This window comes from Pituophis catenifer, unplaced genomic scaffold (genome assembly GCF_029215685.1).
Source record: "Pituophis catenifer annectens isolate HBS135680 unplaced genomic scaffold, rPitCat1.0.hap2 SCAF_15, whole genome shotgun sequence".
Classification (NCBI taxonomy): Eukaryota; Metazoa; Chordata; class Lepidosauria; order Squamata; family Colubridae; genus Pituophis; species Pituophis catenifer.
Genome location: NW_027256895.1, coordinates 13,506,877 through 13,525,245, shown reverse-complemented (window position 1 = coordinate 13,525,245; position 18,369 = coordinate 13,506,877). Strand labels below are relative to the sequence as shown.

General features: G+C 49.2%; 1 protein-coding gene and 2 non-coding genes across 3 annotated transcripts in view; 2 read left to right on the top strand and 1 right to left on the bottom strand.

Annotated features, from left to right (window-relative positions):
- The window catches only part of PFAS (phosphoribosylformylglycinamidine synthase), a 72,423-nt gene that overhangs the window by 48,663 nt on the left and 5,391 nt on the right, over nucleotides 1-18,369 (top strand). The window contains exons 19-26 of the mRNA XM_070954764.1: nucleotides 2,968-3,148; nucleotides 3,319-3,402; nucleotides 4,956-5,111; nucleotides 7,246-7,365; nucleotides 8,126-8,271; nucleotides 10,265-10,475; nucleotides 13,665-13,756; nucleotides 17,695-17,809. Of these exons, the coding sequence (XP_070810865.1) occupies nucleotides 2,968-3,148; nucleotides 3,319-3,402; nucleotides 4,956-5,111; nucleotides 7,246-7,365; nucleotides 8,126-8,271; nucleotides 10,265-10,475; nucleotides 13,665-13,756; nucleotides 17,695-17,809 (1,105 nt within the window). The remainder of the gene's footprint in view (nucleotides 1-2,967; nucleotides 3,149-3,318; nucleotides 3,403-4,955; nucleotides 5,112-7,245; nucleotides 7,366-8,125; nucleotides 8,272-10,264; nucleotides 10,476-13,664; nucleotides 13,757-17,694; nucleotides 17,810-18,369) is intronic.
- TRNAS-AGA (transfer RNA serine (anticodon AGA)) lies at nucleotides 16,499-16,580 on the bottom strand. The gene has a single exon. It is a non-coding gene; the product is annotated as a tRNA-Ser (tRNA).
- Nucleotides 16,723-16,805, top strand: TRNAL-CAG (transfer RNA leucine (anticodon CAG)). Its single transcript has one exon. It is a non-coding gene; the product is annotated as a tRNA-Leu (tRNA).

Here is an 18,369-nt window from a genome sequence, read left to right as displayed (position 1 = left end):
ACACGACATACAATGATGTCATTGTGACTTGTTCTAGATGTCTGTAGCTCCACTAATGCTTAAATTACTTAAGATAACCAGAAAAAAAAAAAACTTAAATTAAAGCTTTTCTGTTCTCCAGAAATATTCCTCAAGATTAACAGACCCAGCTAAATTCAGCGCTGATATGTGCATTGGGGTTTAAAAATAAAAGACCGAAACAATTAATTTATGTTGGATGCTCCAGTTACAAGAAAAAAAGCAAGATTTCTGGAACAAAAGAAAGAACTGAGATTTATTTCTGCAATAATTATAATGTAATGATTTTGACGATATCATAGCAATATCCTAATTGGGAAGAAGAATGGTGTGGTAGCTTAGAGGCAGAGCTCTTGCCTCGGAATCAGGAGGCTGTGAGTTTGATCCTTGGTAGAGGCAGGTATTTCTCTCATTGGGCATGCTGAGAACATACAGTAATGGCCAAAATTGTGGAAACCTTTCGAGAAAAGTGTATTTTCTAAAACTAGCTAATAACACCACTTTTTTTTTTGGAGTAGTACCATAAAATTATATATCGATGGAAAGATAATTTAATCAAGAATGTAATGCAATAACTTTGATGAAGGATTTGCTATTAGAATAGCAGTTACACTATAAAGAAGAAAAGTGAAGCACGTAGAAAAATACGAGATATACAAAAATTATCCCCAGAGAGAAAACAAGATATACTGTACAAAAATTATCACGTCAGTTAATACTTAGTTGGGTAACCTTTAGCATGAATTATGGCCTTACAACATCTTCCCATGGAGTGAACCAAGTCTTTTAGTTCTGCAGCTGTTATAACGTGAAACCAAGATTGAATGATGGCTTCTATTAACTGGGTTTTATTGCTGGGTTGCTTCTGACGAACAAGTTTTTTTCGTTGGCCCCATAGATTTTCAATTGGGTTAAGGTCTGGGCTATTCCCAGGTCATTCCAGCAGTGGAATATGATGATCTTGAAACTCCAAAAATTAAAAAAAAAAGTGGCATTTTTAGCCATCAAACCTCAAAAATACACTTCTCCCAAAAGGTTTCCACAATTTTGGCCACTACTTTATCTGCTGGAAAAAAAACCTCCGCATTGGTGACAGGAAGGGCATCCGGCCACTAAACACTCAGCTCCATTCAGTTGCCCACACTCTATTCTGCAAGGGATTATGGGGTCGTTAAAAAAAGGAGGAGGAGGATCCTAGTTGGGAGGAGCTATTGCTGTACCAGTAAGCTGTAATTTTAAATGGATGCCCAATTATTAGAATTAAGTTTTCCCAGTTTGCAATAAGGAGGAGGACTGTGATAAACATAGGCAGACTCATTTACCATAGAGGAGCGAAACGTATCTTAAGTCTACAAAAGACAGATAATGTTCAGAAGAGGCATTATAACTTCTTTCAATAAAAGGAATTTTTAACCCTTTCTGGTTTAGTTTAGTGGAGCAGAGAATGCTCTAATTAAGGCATAAGAAAGCATTTCCTTGCTGGTGAGTAAAATACTCATTTTTCATAAGCGCAAATATATTTTCACTTGTTCAGTTCATTCTCTTTTTTTTCTGAATGTCGTGTTCTTCCCAACTGTTCTCCTGGTTTCCAAATTCTCTTTTCTTTTGTGAGCTCGGGTTAATTTCTGTATCAGAGTCATTGATGCAACTAGGCCTCCGGTTAATCTCTGCACTAGAGTCATCGTACTTGCAACTGCTGGGAAAAAAATTTCCTGAGTTCGTTTCCCAGCTGGAAAGCAGTCACCGGCGCTAGAATAAGAATAAGAATAATTTTATTTCTATACCGCCCTTCTCCCGAAGGACTCAGGGCAGTGTACAGCCTATTAAAAACACAAGACAACATCAGTTAAAATAATTTAAAATTATGAAAATGAATTCGGCCCAATTTAAAACCCCAGGAATTTAAAACCCAATTTAAAATTGTTATGTTGATAGCCCAGCCTGGCGGAACAACAGGGTTTTGAGTGCACAACGAAATACCCAGAGGTTGGAGATCTTGCGCACTTCCGGGGGCAGTTCATTCCACAGGGCTGGGGCTCCCACAGAGAAGGCCCTCCCCCTGGGTGTCGCCAGCCGACATAACTTGGCCGATGGCACCCTGAGGAGACCCTCTCTGTGGGAGCGAACTGGCCGGTGGGAGGCTATTGGTGGCAGAAGTCGGTCTCGAAGGTACCCGGGTCCCATGCCATGGAGCGCTTTAAAGGTGGTAACCAGCACCGTGAATAGCACCCAGAAGACCACTGGGAGCCAGTGCAGCTCACGCAGGAGGGGTGTTACGTGGGCACAACGAGTTGCGCCCATAACCACCCGCGCGGCTGCATTTTGGACCAGTTGGAGCCTCCGAGTGCTCTTCAGGGGGAGCCCCATGTAGAGAGCATTACAATAGTCCAGCCGGGAGGTGACAAGGGCATGAGTGACCGTGCGCAAGGCGTCCCTGCTAAGGAGGAATTGACATGGAAGCCAGCTGCCAGAAAGCGGAATTTCCTTAATTAAGGAAGGCAAGAAGCAGACATGGCACAGCTCGAGTGTTCCTGGTTTACAAGCACAGTGGGAAGGCAAACCCATGCCTTCTTAATACTTGATTTTCCTTTGAAGCTCCTACAGTTTGATGGGGTTTGGTTGAAATGATTGCCCTGGATCCTGTCTTCCTGCCTTAATGGGTTAATCCTGTCCCAGGACCTTTGTCTTTCCTATCCTGGGTGTTAATCCTGTCAGGGGCAGGAAAAAGGAAGTTCTGGTGTGCCTTAGTGAGTTATTTTTAGCCTGCTTCCACTTATCTTTATTGCTCTACTTAAGTATTCCTTTGAGCTGGTGTTTTTGCCTGGGGTTTGAATTTCTTAAGAGGAAAGGGCTGTTTTAAATCTTTTGGTACTGTTTTAGTGGTTCCTGGTACTGTCCTTTTGGGGTGTACTTCCCACACAACCAAGCAACTTGCTTGTCTCCATGCAGGATGTGAAGTGCAGCGGCAACTGGATGTGGCCAGCCAAGCTCCCGGGCGAGGGGGCAGCTCTGGCAGAAGCCTGCAGTGCCATGTGCTCCGTCATGGGAGAGCTGGGTGTGGCGGTGGATGGCGGGAAGGACTCGCTCAGCATGGCAGCCCGGGTTGGCACAGAAACGGTCAAGGCGCCTGGTGAGGCCTGGGATATTTTATGTTAAGGCTGGGCCCCAGAAAGCGGTCCGTTTGCTGGGATCCCACAGGTCTTCATCTCTGGGTTTTTGGGTTGTGGAGTTTTTCGATGTCACATGTTTTTTTTCCCTTCTCTGTCTTTATTTTCATGATTGTATTCTTCGTTGCGCCAGGAACCCTGGTCATCTCAGCTTACGCTGTCTGTCCTGATATCACAGCCACCGTCACCCCTGACCTCAAATGCCCCGATGGGAAAGGTAAGGCGAAGAGTATTGAGAATGTCAAACGTTATTATTTGAAGGTAGTCAAATACGGTGAATTTTGAAATACCACAGGCATTTATGCCAGCACAGCCAGCATACCAAGTGCAGGCTCCTTACTTTACATGAATGCCTCTTCTTCAATTAAAAGTCTACAAACATTGTCCACTGTGCGTTGAGCAATTGGGACTTGGTTAATTTTTGTAACAGCATCTTTCCATTCATAATTCAAAGAGTTAATAATGATGCTGATCATTTGAATATCTTCAATGTTATGGCCTCTTTCTCTCAATTCTGTTCTCAGTCCTTTCAGTTTGGTCAAATGTCCTCCAATTTGTTCACCAGGTTTCAATCTCGAACCGTGGAGTTCAGACATGAGTAAACATGAAGATTCAATTGAGATAGGCCTGTAGCAATTTTCCAATTCAGCCCAAATTTGTCGGGCCGTTGTATTTGATTTTTCTTTCAACTTTGATAGAGTTTAAATCCTACTTTAAGTCTTCCTTCCTTCCTCCCTCCCTCCCTCCCTTCATTCCTTCCTTCCTTCCTCCTGAATATCCATCTCTAATCCTCCTTCCCTCCCTCCCTCCCTCTCCCTCTCCCTCTCCCTCTCCCTCTCTAATCTCTAATCTTTCCTTCCTTCCTTTCTCCCTCCCTACCAACTGTCTCTAATTCTTCCTTCCCTCCCTCCCTCTCTCCCTTTCATCTCTAATCCTCCCTCATTCCTCCCTCCCTCTCCATCTCTAATCCTTCCTTTCTTTTTCCCTCCCAACCGTCTCTTTCTTCCTTCCCTCCCTCCCTCCTTTCCTTCCTTCCTTCCTTCCTTCCTTCCTTCCTTCCTTCCTTCCTTCCTTCCTTCCTTCCTTCCTTCCTTCCTCCGTCTTTCTCTCTCCCTCCCTCCCTTCCTGCCTGCCTGCCTGCCTTCCTCCCTCCCTTTCTTTCTTTTTCCCTCCCTCCCTCTCTCTCCATCTCTAATCCTTCCGTTGCTTCATCCCTACTGCCTCTAATTCTTCCTTCCTTCCCTCCCTCTCCATCTCTAATCCTCCCTCCCTCTCATCTCTAATCATCCCTCCTTCCTCCCGCCCTCCTTCTCATCTCTAATCCTTCCTTTCTTTCTCCCTCCCTCCCTTCCTTTCTTCCTGCCTTCCTTCGTCCCTCCCTCCCTCTCCATCTTTAATCCTTCCGTCCTTTCTCCCTCTCTCCCAGCCACCTCTAATTCTTCCTTTCTTCCCTCCCTCCCCCCTTCCTCTCCATCTCTAATCATCCCTCCTTCCTACCTCCCTCCCTCTCATCTCTAATCTTTCCTTTCTTTTTCCCTCCCTCCAAACCATCTCTTCCCTCCCTCCCTCCCTCTCCATCTCTAATCCTTTTGTCCTTTCTCCCTCCCAACCATCTCTATTTCTTCCCTCCCTTCCTCCCTCCTATCCATTTCTAATCCTCTATTTATTTATTTGACTTGTATGACGCCATCTTGCCTAGAGGTGACTTTGGGCAGCTTCACAAATTTCCCTGATCCACCAATTTCTTCTCCTCACCTTGGCGTATTGTAGGGGCCTTGCTTCATGTGGCTGTGACCCCTGACAAGCATCGACTCGGGGGTAGCGCACTGGCCCAGTGCTTCTGTCAACTGGGAGACACTTCCCCAGACCTGGATGACCCCAGCACCCTTGTTTCCTGTTTCCGAGTTACTCAGGATCTGTTACGAGGTCAGCCTCCTTCTCTTCTCATTCTAATCTTCTGTTTTTGTAACATCCTGCTGGACAAAGAGGTCTCCGCATTTGGGGGGTGGGGGTGGGGAGTGAGGTTGGTCTTCATAAAGACTGTTATGCGCCCATCAGAACCTGAATCCGGAGGAAGATGAGCCAGAAGATGAGGGGGCGGCTACGTTGGCTTGGGAGAAAAATGGGGAGGAGCAGGCCCATTCAGGCCAGGGCTTTTCAGGATAGGGATGGAGGCAGGGAAGAAGTGGGGTCAGGATGACCAGGAGAGGCTAAGCAGTGAACATGAGAGACAGAGTTCAGGCGATGAACAAGGACCACCTGCTCCTGATCCTCGAACATGGAGGGTGGAGAGATGGCGAGAACAACGCAGACTGAACTGGCAGCTGCCTCTATTATCTTTGTGCTGTGCCCCAGGTCATCACAAAGACATTTCCTTGGGTTTTCCCGATTCTGTGCAAAAGAAAAGTTAGCCTATGATAAGCTGGGTGATGGGGATAAATTTACACATATCTGCATGTTTCGGGTACTTGAATTTTGTCTTTGTTAGGGACAAAAGGGAAGAGTAAGGAGATGTATGCCATTTGGCCTTTCAGTTCTTCCACTGGCTTTGCTCGCGCAGGTTCATATGGTCTAGAAACATCGTTCTTAAAAATGAAAATAAAGCAGGCAGCTCCAAGAATGGGGGATACGGCTGCCCCTGATTATGGAACTATGGGATAACCACATCCAGGGCCATGTTTTTGCCCTGTAACAGAATAATAGAGTTGGAAGGGACCTTGGAGGTCTTCTAGTCCAATCCCCTGCTCCAGCAGAATGATGGCGAACCTATGGCACGGGTGCCACAGGTGGCACACAGAGCCATATCTGTGGGCACATGAGCGTTGCCCTAGCTCAGCTCCAGCACGCATGCGTGCGCCAGCCAGCTGGTTTTCGGGCCTTCCAGGCCCACCGGAAGTCAGGAAACGGGCTCTTTCCAGCCTCTAGTGGAGTGGGGAAGTCCATTTTCGCCCTCCCCAGGCTCCAAGAAAGCCTCTGGAGCCTGGGGAGGGTGAAAAACGGGCCTACCGGGCCCACCGGTAACCTTTTTGCTGTCGTGTGCCAAAAGCGGGGGGGAGTGGGTCAAGCGCGCATGCGCAGGGGGGGCGGGGCACGGGGAGGAATTGAATTATGGGTGTGGGCACGCGCGTGCATGATCCCCCCACACTCCCCCTGCTTTTGGCACGCGAAGGCAAAAAGGTTAGCCATCACTGCCCTATACCATTTCAGACAAATGCTTGTCCAATCTCTTAAAAACCTCCAGTGTTGCAACACTCATAACTTCTCGAGGCAAGTTGTTCCACTGACTAATTGTTTCTACTGTCAGGAAATTTCTCCTTAGTTCCCTTAGTTCCGTGATGGCGAACCTATGGCACGCGTGCCACAGGTGGCACGCAGAGCCATATCAGTGGGCACGCGAGCATTGCCTTAACTCAGCTCCGGCGTACATGCGCGCACTGGCCAACTGTTTTTTGGGCCTTCCGGGCCTACCGGAAGTTGGGAAACAGGCTGTTTCCAGCCTTCGGAGGTCTTCCGGGTGGGGGGAAAGCCTGTTTTTCACTCTCCCCAGGCTCTAGAGGCTTCCTAGGAGCCTGAGGAGGGTGAAAACGGCCTTCCCCATTCGTTGGAGGCCCTCTGGAGGCCGGAATCGGCCATTTTGCTGACTTCTGGTGGGACCTACTGGGCCCACTGTGCCGTTGTGTGCCAAAAGCGAGGGGAGCATGAGGGGTCATGTATGCATGCCTGGGGGGGTGGGACATACTGAATTATGGTGGCACATGCGTGCGCGTGACCCCCTGCCCTCCCGCTGCTTTTGGCACGCGATGGCAAAAAGGTTAGCCATCACTGCCTTAGTTGCTTCTCTCCTGGATTAATTTCCATCCGTTGCTTCTTGTCCTGCCTTCGGGTGCTTCGGACAATAGGTTGATCTAATCTTCTTTGTGGCAGCCTCTCAAATATTCGAAAACTGCTATCATGTCCCCCCTAATCTTGACTCATTTTGATTTCTATCTTTAGTTGAATTGTATTCTACTATAATTGAAAAATGTCCCATCAAGACTTTGGACATTCTTTCCTTCCACAGATTCTCTTCTTTCTTCTGGGCATGATGTGAGCGATGGGGGACTCCTGACTTGCTTGCTGGAGATGGCCATTGCTGGGAATTGTGGAGCCCACATTGAGCTCGGCGCACCCGGGATCCAGGGTGAGTAAACTGGGGAGACAGTTACGGCAGTGGATGTACGTGGACCAAGAGACTTTGTGGAAGGGGAAAAGAGGGTCAGACGTATTGGGTACATTTCATTTCATTTCATTTTATTTTATTTATATACCGCCCTACTCCTGAAGGACTCAGGGCAGTGAACAGGCACAAGATAAAACACAGAGAATACAAAAAATTTAAGAGCAGAAGTAAAATGGAATTAAATCAATTTAGCCCAAGACAAATTTAAAACCCCAGGTTAAGAACAAATTAAAATTTACATTAAAAAGAGAATGGGAGAGGTTAGGCCAGACCAGTCTGGTGAAATTAAAAGGTCTTGAGAGCATGGCGGAAGGTGCGTAGATCCGGGATCCTCCGTATCTCCGGGGGGAGCTCGTTCCAGATAGTAGGTGCCCCCACAGAGAAGGCTCTCCCCCTGGGGGCCACCAGCCGACATTGTTTGGCCGACAGCACCCGGAGGAGTCCCTCTCTGTGAGAGCATACCGGCTGGTGGGAGGCCGTTTGCAGCAGCAGGCGGTCCCATAAATACATGGTGTTAGAGAACAGCAATCAAGATAAATAAAGATAATCCTTGCAACCTTCTGACCATGTTGCAGTCACTAAAATGAACTGTCATAAATTGAGGACTACCTACAGGGCTTCTTGAAGTGGGATCCTGGGGGGAGGGAGGGGCAGAGAATTGAGAGAGAAGAGGGTGAGGAAATATTTCTCACGATATTGTTGTTTTGCTTCTCTTTCTTAGCTTTGGAGGTGCTTTTCGCGGAAGAACTCGGATTGGTGCTGGAAGTGCCCCGCGCGGCAGCAGCCGATGTCTGCGGCCGGTACCGGGAAGCCGGGGTGCGCTGTGTGCCTGTTGGATATTCCGGTCCTCGCGGGCCAAATGCCATGGTAAATGCAGAGATGACTAGGGAGAAAAAAAAAGGACAGGGAGTTATGGTGGTAAAAAAGCTAGGTCACCAGCAGAATTGGAATAGACACCAAGCTAGCAGGAATAGCCAATACTCCAGATCCGGTCCGCGGCAGGAGTGGGCTGCTGGAGGTTCGCAAGGGTTCGGAAGAACCTCTAGCTAAGATTCTGTGCAGTTCAGAGAACCCTCAAATCCCACTCCTGGCTGGCCCCGCCCATTCCGCCCCCTCCCCTCCCAGGAGTCCCCACGTGGCCCGTTTTGGATACAGGTAAGTGGAGGGTGTGTGTGGAATCTCGGGGAGGGTGAAAAACGGGCCTAGCAGAAGTTCGGGAAGGCCTCCGGAGCCAGGGGAGGCTGTTTTCGTCCTCCTGGAGGCTCGAAGAAAGCCTCCGGAACCCGGGGAGAGCAAAAACGTCCCCCCACCCCCACGCAGTGGTGCAGGAGACTGAGTAGGCCATGCTCATTTCCCATGCGGCCGGCTAGAAACAGCAAAGGACCGGCCCGCCATGCCTCTGCCCCCTCGTATCCCATTTTCAGCCACAACGGCCTTCTGCAGCCTTCTGTCAGCAAAAATGGGGCATGGGCTCCGTTTTTGCTGGCAGAGGGCTATCAAGTTTTTAAGAGAATGGATGCCCATTTGTCTGAAATGGTGTAAGGCTTCCTGCCTAAGCAGGGGGTTGGACTAGAAGACCTCCAAGGTCCCTTCCAACACTGTGAATCTGTTCTGACCCAATTCTCCAAACAGGACAAACCCTCTATAGTTGAAGCAATGATTCTTTTATTAGGAGCGTCAGCAGCCCCGGCAAAAAGTTTCTCTTTTACCTCAGGCTAACAAGTCTGTCTGGTAGAGGAGATGAATAGTTGTCTGCCACATCTATTCATCTCCGCCCCCTGCCTTTTATCCCCACAGCTAGGGTGGGGTTTCGCTAGCAGCGGTGACTCTTCCATCCCAAGGATCAGCCCATAGATTTCCATTGCTCTCCTCTCCTCTGCCTTCTGCGCATCCGCGCGTCAGGCACTGGACCCAGCTGTTCCTCGTCCTCATCAGCCACCTCCAGACCTGAAGGCTGTTGACTCCCTCTAAGGCCCAGGCTCCGCCTCTGTCTCTCTCTCTCTCTGCCAGCTCCATTTCCTCTTCCGCCTCGGAGCTCTCAGCTTGCCTTGATACTGACTCTGACTCCCACGTCTCCTCCTCCTCTCTGATTCGGCTGGTGGAGGGGTTGGCGGCCGACAGACCACAACATAATCTGTATCCTCTTTTAGCAGAGGTACATTGGGCTACAAACCTTGCTGTGATTTGTGGCTAACCTTATCACCTAATTGCATCTTCGGCTGCTCTGCAACCCATGACGTGTATGTTTTGGCTCCGTTGCCTGAGCCTGGGCTATCGACAGATGCAGACTCTGAGAGTGAGGGGGAGGAGTTGGCAAGGCCTCCCTCTCCAGGACCCTCCTCTCTGGCAATGCCTCCGGAGGACACCGAAGGCCAAACGATAGGCTCAGAGCCAAGCACGTCCCCGCAGCCACAGGTGGACAGTGATGAAGATAAGTGCTGGCTGGACCCACGACAGAGGCGCAGGGAGAAGCATGCACAGCAGAAGGGAAGGCGTGCCAGAGATTAGCTGAGTCACTGGACCACACTAGTGGTGTGGGTGTGGTGGCCAGTTTAGTTTGTGACGAGCAAAAACTGGAAATACTCCATGATCTCTGCGTTACTGGACTTTGCCTGCTTTATTGGACTGCATTTGGACTAATCCTTGTATTATTGACACTCTGCCTGTTTTATCGGAATGCTGGCAGTCTAATCTTTGTTTTGTGTGAGTAAAGTCTAAATTGGCAGCTAGCCACTGAGTTGCTGCCAGCTTTATCATCAAAGAGTTTTGTCGTGTGGCTTATTAACTCCGGGCCGTCTGTGGGGGTGTGTGCGTGGTACGAGGACAGAACAGTGAGTTTCTCATGTGTGTCTATTTTCAGGTCCAAGTCACCGTGAATGGTCAGCAGGTGCTGGCGGAGAAAGTCTCCACCTTGAGGAATTGGTGGGAGGCCACCAGTTTCCAGCTGGAAAGACTGCAAGCCAATCCAGATTGTGTGGCTCAAGAAGAGATGGGCTTGGCCAAGAGGACGGAACCCAACTTCACCTTGACCTTTAACCCCCAGGAGGAACTTCCTCTTCTTCAGGAAATGGGTAGGAAATGGACCGGGTCTCCATCAGAAGTTGGGAAGGAGGACCGTTCTGACTTCGCTCCTCAAGATCTTGGTTTCACACCAAGAAATAGAAATTGGTATACTATACAGATAATTCTCGATTTACGACCAGGGGTGTGCTCCTGGGGGTTCGCAGGGGTTCGGGAGAACCTCTAGGTAAGATTCTGTGCAGTTCGGAGAACCCCCAAATCCCACTCCTGGCTGGCCCCGCCCACCCCGCCTTGCCCCTCCCAGGGGTCCCCACGCAGCCCGTTTTGGATGCAGGTAAGTGCAGGGTGCGTACAGAGATTTGGGGAGAGTGAAAAACAGGCCTACTGGCAGTTCGGGAAGGCCGGAAATGCGCACTTTCCAGCCTCTGGAGGGCCTCCAGAGCCTGGGGAGGCCGTTTCGCCCTCCTGGAGGCTTGAGGAAAGCCTCTGGAGCCTGGGGAGGGCAAAAACAGCCGCCCCCCCCCGCCGTGGTATAGGAGACTGACTAGGCCACGCCCACCATGGCCACGCCCACCCAGCAACCGGGCAGAGAACCCCTTGCTAAAATTTTTGAAGCCCACCCCTGTTTACGACCACAGTTGTGCCGCAAAATTTCTGTTGCTAAGTGAGTACTTATGTCTCACTTAGCAACAGAAATTTTGCTACTAAATAAGAATGCAATATTCTGCGGTTTTCCCCGTTGTTTTTTGTTGTTGTTGTTTTTTACTTAAAGGAAATAAAGAATATAACAGACACCCTTAAGTTTGGGTTAATGTTACTATTGTCCAGGTAGTCCTCGACTTTACAACCACAATTGAGCCCAACACTTCTGTTGCTAAGCGAGATACTTGTTAAGTGAACTCTGCCCCATTTTATGACCTTCCTTGCCGCTGTTGTTAAGTGAAATCACTGCGGTTGATAAATTGGTAACCCGGTTGTTAAGTGAGTTTGGCTTCCCTATTGACTTTGCTTGTCAAAAGGTCGCAAAAGGGGGGCACAGGACCCCAGGACACTGCAACTGTTTTTCACACTTACAACCGTTGTGGTGTCCCCATGGACATGTGATCAAAATCCAGACGTTTGGCAAATGACTCATATTTATGACCGTCGCAGTGTCCCGGGGGTCATGTGATCACTTTTTACAACCTTCTGGCAAGCAAAGTCAATGGGGAAGCCAGATTCACTTAACGACCAGTGTGTCTGACTAAAAAGGAAGCCCAAAATTTCCATTGCTAAGCAAGACCGTTGTCAAGTGGGGTTTTATCCCACTTTACCTTGTTTCTCACCACAGTCGTTAAGTGAATCACAAGCCATTGTGAAGTTAGTAACACGGTTGTTGAGTGAATCCAACTGTTGTGGTCCACCAGCAGCCTGCGGAGCTGGCAGCGGAGTCGGACAGTGAGGAGGTTGGGGAGGAACATGGGCCAGTCCTGGAGTCTGGAGAAAGTCCTGACGAGGTCTCTGCGTCGGAGGCAGAGATGGGGCCAGGGCCATCTGGAAGTGATGCGCGGACTCCGGAGCCCCCAGAGTCAGACAGCAGGGAAGCAGAGGAACAGGAGGAGCCTGTTCCTAATGCACGCATGCGCAGAGCTGCCAGAAGGCAAGAGCAGCTAAAGCAAAAGGGACGACTCGGGAGTAAGGCCAGGAGATGATTGGCCCCTCCCATAAGGCTTAAAAGGCACTTGGGCCTTTTGCAGGAAAGCAACGTTGCTAACTCTGTTTCCAGTCGGCATCTCTTGTTTGTTTCTTAACTTCGTGGGGCTTTGCCAAGTAAGGCCTTTGGCAGGGTGTCAAAGAAGATAAAGGTTGGTGATATTCCGAAGGACTTCTTCCGAACGACTTGTTTTGCAACTAATTGGGACTCATCTGGGAATTAACATAATTCTCAGCTGTTGCAATAAAATAGGTTTGTTTAGGACTAATTGTGTATTGTAATTACTCAGTAAGCCTAGGTCACAACACCGACTTCTCCATTGACTTCACTTCTCAGAAGGTCGCAGAAGGGGATGTTGATATGACCTAGGGAACTCTGCAACAGTCATTAAGTACATGCCAGTTGCCAAGCTTTTGAATTTCGATCACGTGACCCCAGGGATGCTGCCAGGGTCTTGATAGCAATAGCAATAAACACGTAAGACTTTATATACTGCTTCACAGTGCTTTTACAGCTCTCTCTGAGCGGTTTACAGAGTCAGCATATTGCCCTCCCCCTCAACAATCTGGGTCCTCATTAAGTATGAAAAACGGTCGTGAGTCACTTTTTTCACTGCAGTTGTAACCAGGGGTGGGCTTCAGAAATTTTAGCAAGGGTTCTCTGGCCGGTTGTTGGGTGGGTCTGGCCATGGTGGGCGTGGCCTAGTCGGCCTCCTGCATCAAGGTGGGGGGCTGTTTTTTGCTCTCCCCAGGCTCCGGAAGCTTTCCTCGAGCCTTCGGGAGGGCAAAAATGGCCGCCTCAGGCTCCGGAGGCCCTCTGGAAGCCTTCCCGAACTTCCGGTAGGCCTGTTTTTCATCCTCCCTGAGCCTCCGTGTGCGTCCTGCACTTACCTGCATCTAAAACGGGCTGCTGTCAGCACTTCAACCTGCATTTACTCTAGTGCTGACATAAGAAGGAGAAGCGAAGGCGTCTGGAAAGGGACGTTTGACTTTTCACCTACTTATTTTCCCTGGAGATAATATCCCCTAGGAGATGAGATGGGAGGGGGGAAATTCCTTTGAGCTGGAGTAGATTAGGGGTAGTAGAATGACTTGGAAGATGGCGAATGAGTGCAGGGGAGTGGGGAACGGAAAGGGAGGGGTTTGGGGCTGGAAGTCAGTGTTGGCTTCGTTTGGAGTCAGGTTAGAATGTCATGCTTAATAAATAAGAGTTTTTCTTCAAAGACTTTGTTTGAAATGCAATTTATTTGAGACGACCTCGAAACTTGACAGCTGCATGGGGACTCCTGGGAGGGGCAGGGTGGGCGGGGTCAGCCAGGAATGGGATCTGGGGGTTCTCTGAACTGCACAGAATCTTAGCTAGAGGTTCTCCTGAACCCCTGAGAACCTCCAGCAGCCCATCCCTGGTTGTAACTTAGAACGGTCACTAAATGAATGGTGGTAAGTCGAGGACTACCTGTAATCTTTCAAAGGGGGGAAAAAAAGAAGAACTTGGCCTGGGTGAGATACGTTACAAAAGAATGTTTCTTTTTACTTCTTACCGTCAGCCTTGCCCGCTCCCCGCGTGGCTGTCCTTCGCGAAGAAGGGAGCAACGGAGATCGTGAAATGGTGGCCGCGTTTCTGATGGCTGGATTCCAGGTGAGTTTGTCCAAACGGATGTTGCAAAAATCCTGAGGGATTGAGAGATGATGGGGAAAATTTCCTGACAGTTAGAACAATTACCGTATTTTTCAGAGTATAAGACGCACTTTTTCTCCCCCTAAAAGAGGCTGAAAATTTGGGTGTGTCCTATACACCAATGTAGCCTCGCCCATCCAGCAGCCCCTGAAAAATGTGGGCATGGAAGCGGCAATAGGCTATGGCCGTGATGGCGAACCTATGGCACGGGTGCCACAGGTGGCACATAGAGCCATATCTGTGAGCACATGAGCGTTGCCCTAGCTCAGCTCCAGCACGCATGCGTGCGCCAGCCAGCTGGTTTTCGGGCCTTCCAGGCCCACCGGAAGTCAGGAAACGGGCTGTTTCTGGCCTCCGGTGGGGTGGGGAAGGCCATTTTCGCCCTCCCCAGGCTCCAAGAAAGCCTCTGGAGCCTGGGGAGGGTGAAAAACGGGCCTACCGGGCCTACCGGGCCCACTGGTAACCTTTTTGCTGTCGTGTGCCAAAAGTGGGGGGAGTGGGTCACGCGCGCATGCGCAGGGGGGGCGGGGCACAGGGAGGAATTAAATTATGGGTGTGGGCATGCGCGTGCGTGACCCCCACACTCCCCCCGCTTTTGGCACGCGAAGGCAAAAAGGTTAGCCATCACTGGGCTATGGCAATCCCTGCAGCCTGAAACAGCTGATCTTCGGGAGGCTGATCCAACTGACAATCAGCTGCTTGTGCTAATCAGGCTGTGCTGAAGCTGAAGCTAAAACAGGCTGTTTGCTGCAAGGAGGCAAATTGCTGGGAGGCAGAGGCAGATTTTTTTTCTTGTGCTAATCAGACTGTGCTGAAAATGAAACTGAAACAGGCTGTTTACTGTTTGCTGCGAGGAAGCAAATTGCTGTGAGGCAATTTTTTTCTTGTTTTCCTTCCCAAAAAAGGTAGGTGTATCCTATAGTCCGGAGCGTCTTATATTCTGAAAAATACCGTAATCAGTGGAACAAGAGCCTTGATAGTACAAGGGTTTAGTGCACCCTGTTATTAACACAGCTGCCTGCAATTTCTGCTGGTTCGAATCTCTCCAAGGCTCAAGGTTGACTCAGCCTTCCATCCTTTCTAAGGTAGGTGAAATGAGGACCCAGTTTGTGGGGGCAATAAGCTGACTTTGTATAAAATATACAAAAGAATGAAGGCTATTGCTTAAAGCATTGTAAGCCGCCCTGAGTCTCCGGAGAAGGGCGGCATATAAATCAAATTAAAAAAAAAAAAAAAAAAAAAAAAACTTGCCTCCGGAGGTTGTGAATGCTCCAACACTGGACGTTTTTAAGGGGATGTTGGATAACCATTTGTCTGAAGTGGTGTAGGGCCGTGATGGCGAACCTATGGCACGGGTGCCACAGGTGGCACGCGGAGCCATATTGGTGGGCATGCGAGTGTTGCCCTAGCTCAGCTCCAGCGTACATGCGCGCACTGGCCAACTGATTTTCAGGCCTTCCAGTCCCACCAAAAGTTGGGGAAACTGGCTGTTTCCACCTCCAGAAGGCCTCCGGGGGGGATGGGGAAGGCTGTTTTTGCCCTCCCCAGGCTCCTAGAAAGCTTCTGGAGCCTGGGGAGGGGGAAAAAACGGGCCTACCGGGCCCACTGTGCCATCGCGTGCCAAAAGCAGGGGGAAGTGTGGGGGCTTACATGCACATACACGGGAGGGCGGGGCACATTGAATTATGGATGTGGACACACGCACCCGCCACCCCCCATGCAACCCCAGCTTTTGGCACACGACGGCAAAAAGGTTAGCCATCACTGGTGTAGGGTTTCTTGCCTAAACAGGGAGTTCGACTGGAAGACCTCCAAGGGCCCTTCCAACTCTGTCATTCTATTCTAAAACACTTGTCTTTTGAAACATCCGTTGGGTTTTCTTTCTTTTCTTTATGGGGTAGGATATCTTTCCTACCCCATAAATGTCACTCAAAAGGATCTAGGACAGGGGAGTCGATTTCATTGAGGGCCACATCAGGATTGTGTTTGATCTTGGGTGACCGGGAGTGGGGAGGTGGCCAGAGTGGGCATGGTCAGCTCAACGTCACTCACTGAAGCTCTGTTTTCGGCTGCCCAGGCTCCGTTTTCGGCCGCAATGGCCTCCTGCAGTCCTCTGCCAGCAAAAATGGAGCTCGGGGAAGCTGTGTGCGACCTGCCTGGGCTCTGTTTTCACTGGCAGAGGACTACTGGAGGCCATTGGGGCTGAAAACGGAGCCTGGGCGGGAGGTGTGTGGCCTCCCCGAGCTCCGTTTTTGCTGGCAAAGGGCTGTAGGAGGCCAGCGTGCCCAAAAACGGAGTCCGAGAGGCCACGTGCGGCCCTCCCGAACTCCGTTACCGCTGGCAGAGGCACTGTGGGCCGGTCCTTTGCTGTTTCCAGGGCCGTCCCATGGACCAGGTCTCAGCACCTTGCAGGCTGGATCCGGCCCGCAGGCCTTGAATTTGACACCCGTGATCTGGGAGGTCCTTGATGCTTTCTGAATTTAAGGATTGGAGAAATTTAAACTCAGAGAGCACCAAGGACCTCGCAGTTCAACCCTGAGCTATAAATATTCTCTTCTGTCAGTACCAATTGGATTGAAATGATCTACCCATCCTTGAAGGACCTCAAGAGCTGTAGATTGGCATCTACAAAAAGAGACGAGTTTAAATGTGTGGAAGAAAAAGAATGTAGACTTTTTTATGTTTGGATATAAAAGAAACTCTCGTAGTCAGCAGGATTCGAACCTGCGCGGGGAGACCCCAATGGATTTCTAGTCCATCGCCTTAACCACTCGGCCACGACTACCTTGGTTGGTAAAACACCTGCATGTTGTCCTCATATTTCTTAATCTATGGTGTGGCTATGGCTCACCGTAGGGTATAAAGAAACCATGTTAAAAATAGACTATTGCCAAAGACGTTGGGGGGGGAAGGCTTTTTATTGAGAAGTCAGGATGGCCGAGCGGTCTAAGGCGCTGCGTTCAGGTCGCAGTCTCCCCTGGAGGCGTGGGTTCGAATCCCACTCCTGACACAGCCTTTTCTTTAAAAAATAAAATAAAATTAAGATTTCCATCCGTTTTGACCCATTTAGTAACATTAGTAAATCTGAATTCACAAAGGATTAAAAATTAATTAAAGAAGCATTAACGATTAAAAGATTGGATTCTTTCATCAACAGACAATGCATTTTGGAATCTAATGTTCATTTGGAACCTAATGTTCTTAACGGGTTAACAGAGTTGGGAGGGACCTTGTAGGTCATCAAGTCCAACCCCCACCCAATCAGGAGACCTTAACACCATTTTCTGGACCTTGATGTAATAATTGTTCCCAATGAGGAAATACATAACAAAGGCAATAAATTAATTTTTACTAGTAACTTAATATCTACAACAATGTAATTATTCCACAAGGGATAGGACTAGAGGGAAAACCAGATCCAGGCATGAAAAAAAAGAAGAGAAATTAATTGATTGGGACAGATCCCTCACACGTTTTTAGGGTAATTCCTGAGCCGGAAGGAAATCTCTATAGATCTTGAAAGATAAGCCCCAATATCTAAGAGGCTGCCACAAAGAAGAGGAAGCCAAACTATTCTCCAAAGCTACCTGAAGGCAGCACAAGAAGCAATGAATGGAAACTAACCAAGGAGCGAAGCCACCTAGGACTATAAAATAGGGAAGTGGTGTAGGGTTTCCTGCCTAAGAAGGGGGCTGGACTAGAAGACCTCCAAGATCCCTTTCAACTCTGTTATTCTATTCTAGCACCTTTGGGATTGGCCTCTCCGGTTTGCCAAGAGCTACAAATCTCGGAAGGCAAATTGTTATCTAAAATCCTTCTCACTGCCTTGTTGGGCCCTCCCTTAAGAGCCTCCTCTGTATTACATTGTCTTGTTTTGGGGCGGGGATTGTCATTTGCAGGTTTGGGATCTGACCATGCAAGACCTGTGCTCAGGCAAGATGACCTTAGACTCCTTCCGTGGCTTGGTGTTTGTTGGAGGTTTCAGTTATGCTGATGTTCTTGGCTCTGCCAAAGGTAGGTCCTGCCTCCCTTCTAGCAGGAATGGGGGAAATCGTCAGCTTGGTTGCATTGGGGAAGCACCGTGATAAATATTGCAAATGAAAGTCCGTAGCTGTTCTGCCCCAGCTACGGACCCCAAAGAACACAGCACACACAAAGTCTGTACAAAACTTAAATTTACTAAAATAACAGCCTTTTCCAAACAAAGGCTGTTCAGAAACTTTCTTGACAGCCTACAATAAACCAAAGATGAAGTAATCATAATCTTACTAAGGTTGGCAGAAAGCCCAGAAGCAATTTGCAGAGAATCCAGACGCGAAGGAGAATGAACTAAAGTTGTTCCCTACAATTTGCTTCAGTCGGCGTTCCTCCTTAAATAGGCTAAGGGAGTGGCCAATTAGCCCCAAGCCTTACTCTCGAGGAGAACTCCTGAGGAGCCACTCCTGCCTTTTGGAAGCTCTGCGCGCCCGTGCATCGAGAAGAGGCTCCTCCTCTTCTTCCTCTTCACTTAAAGGAGCTTCTGGAGGTTCTGAAGGCCCTGGCTGAATCCCTGCCCCTGGCACCACATCTTCTCC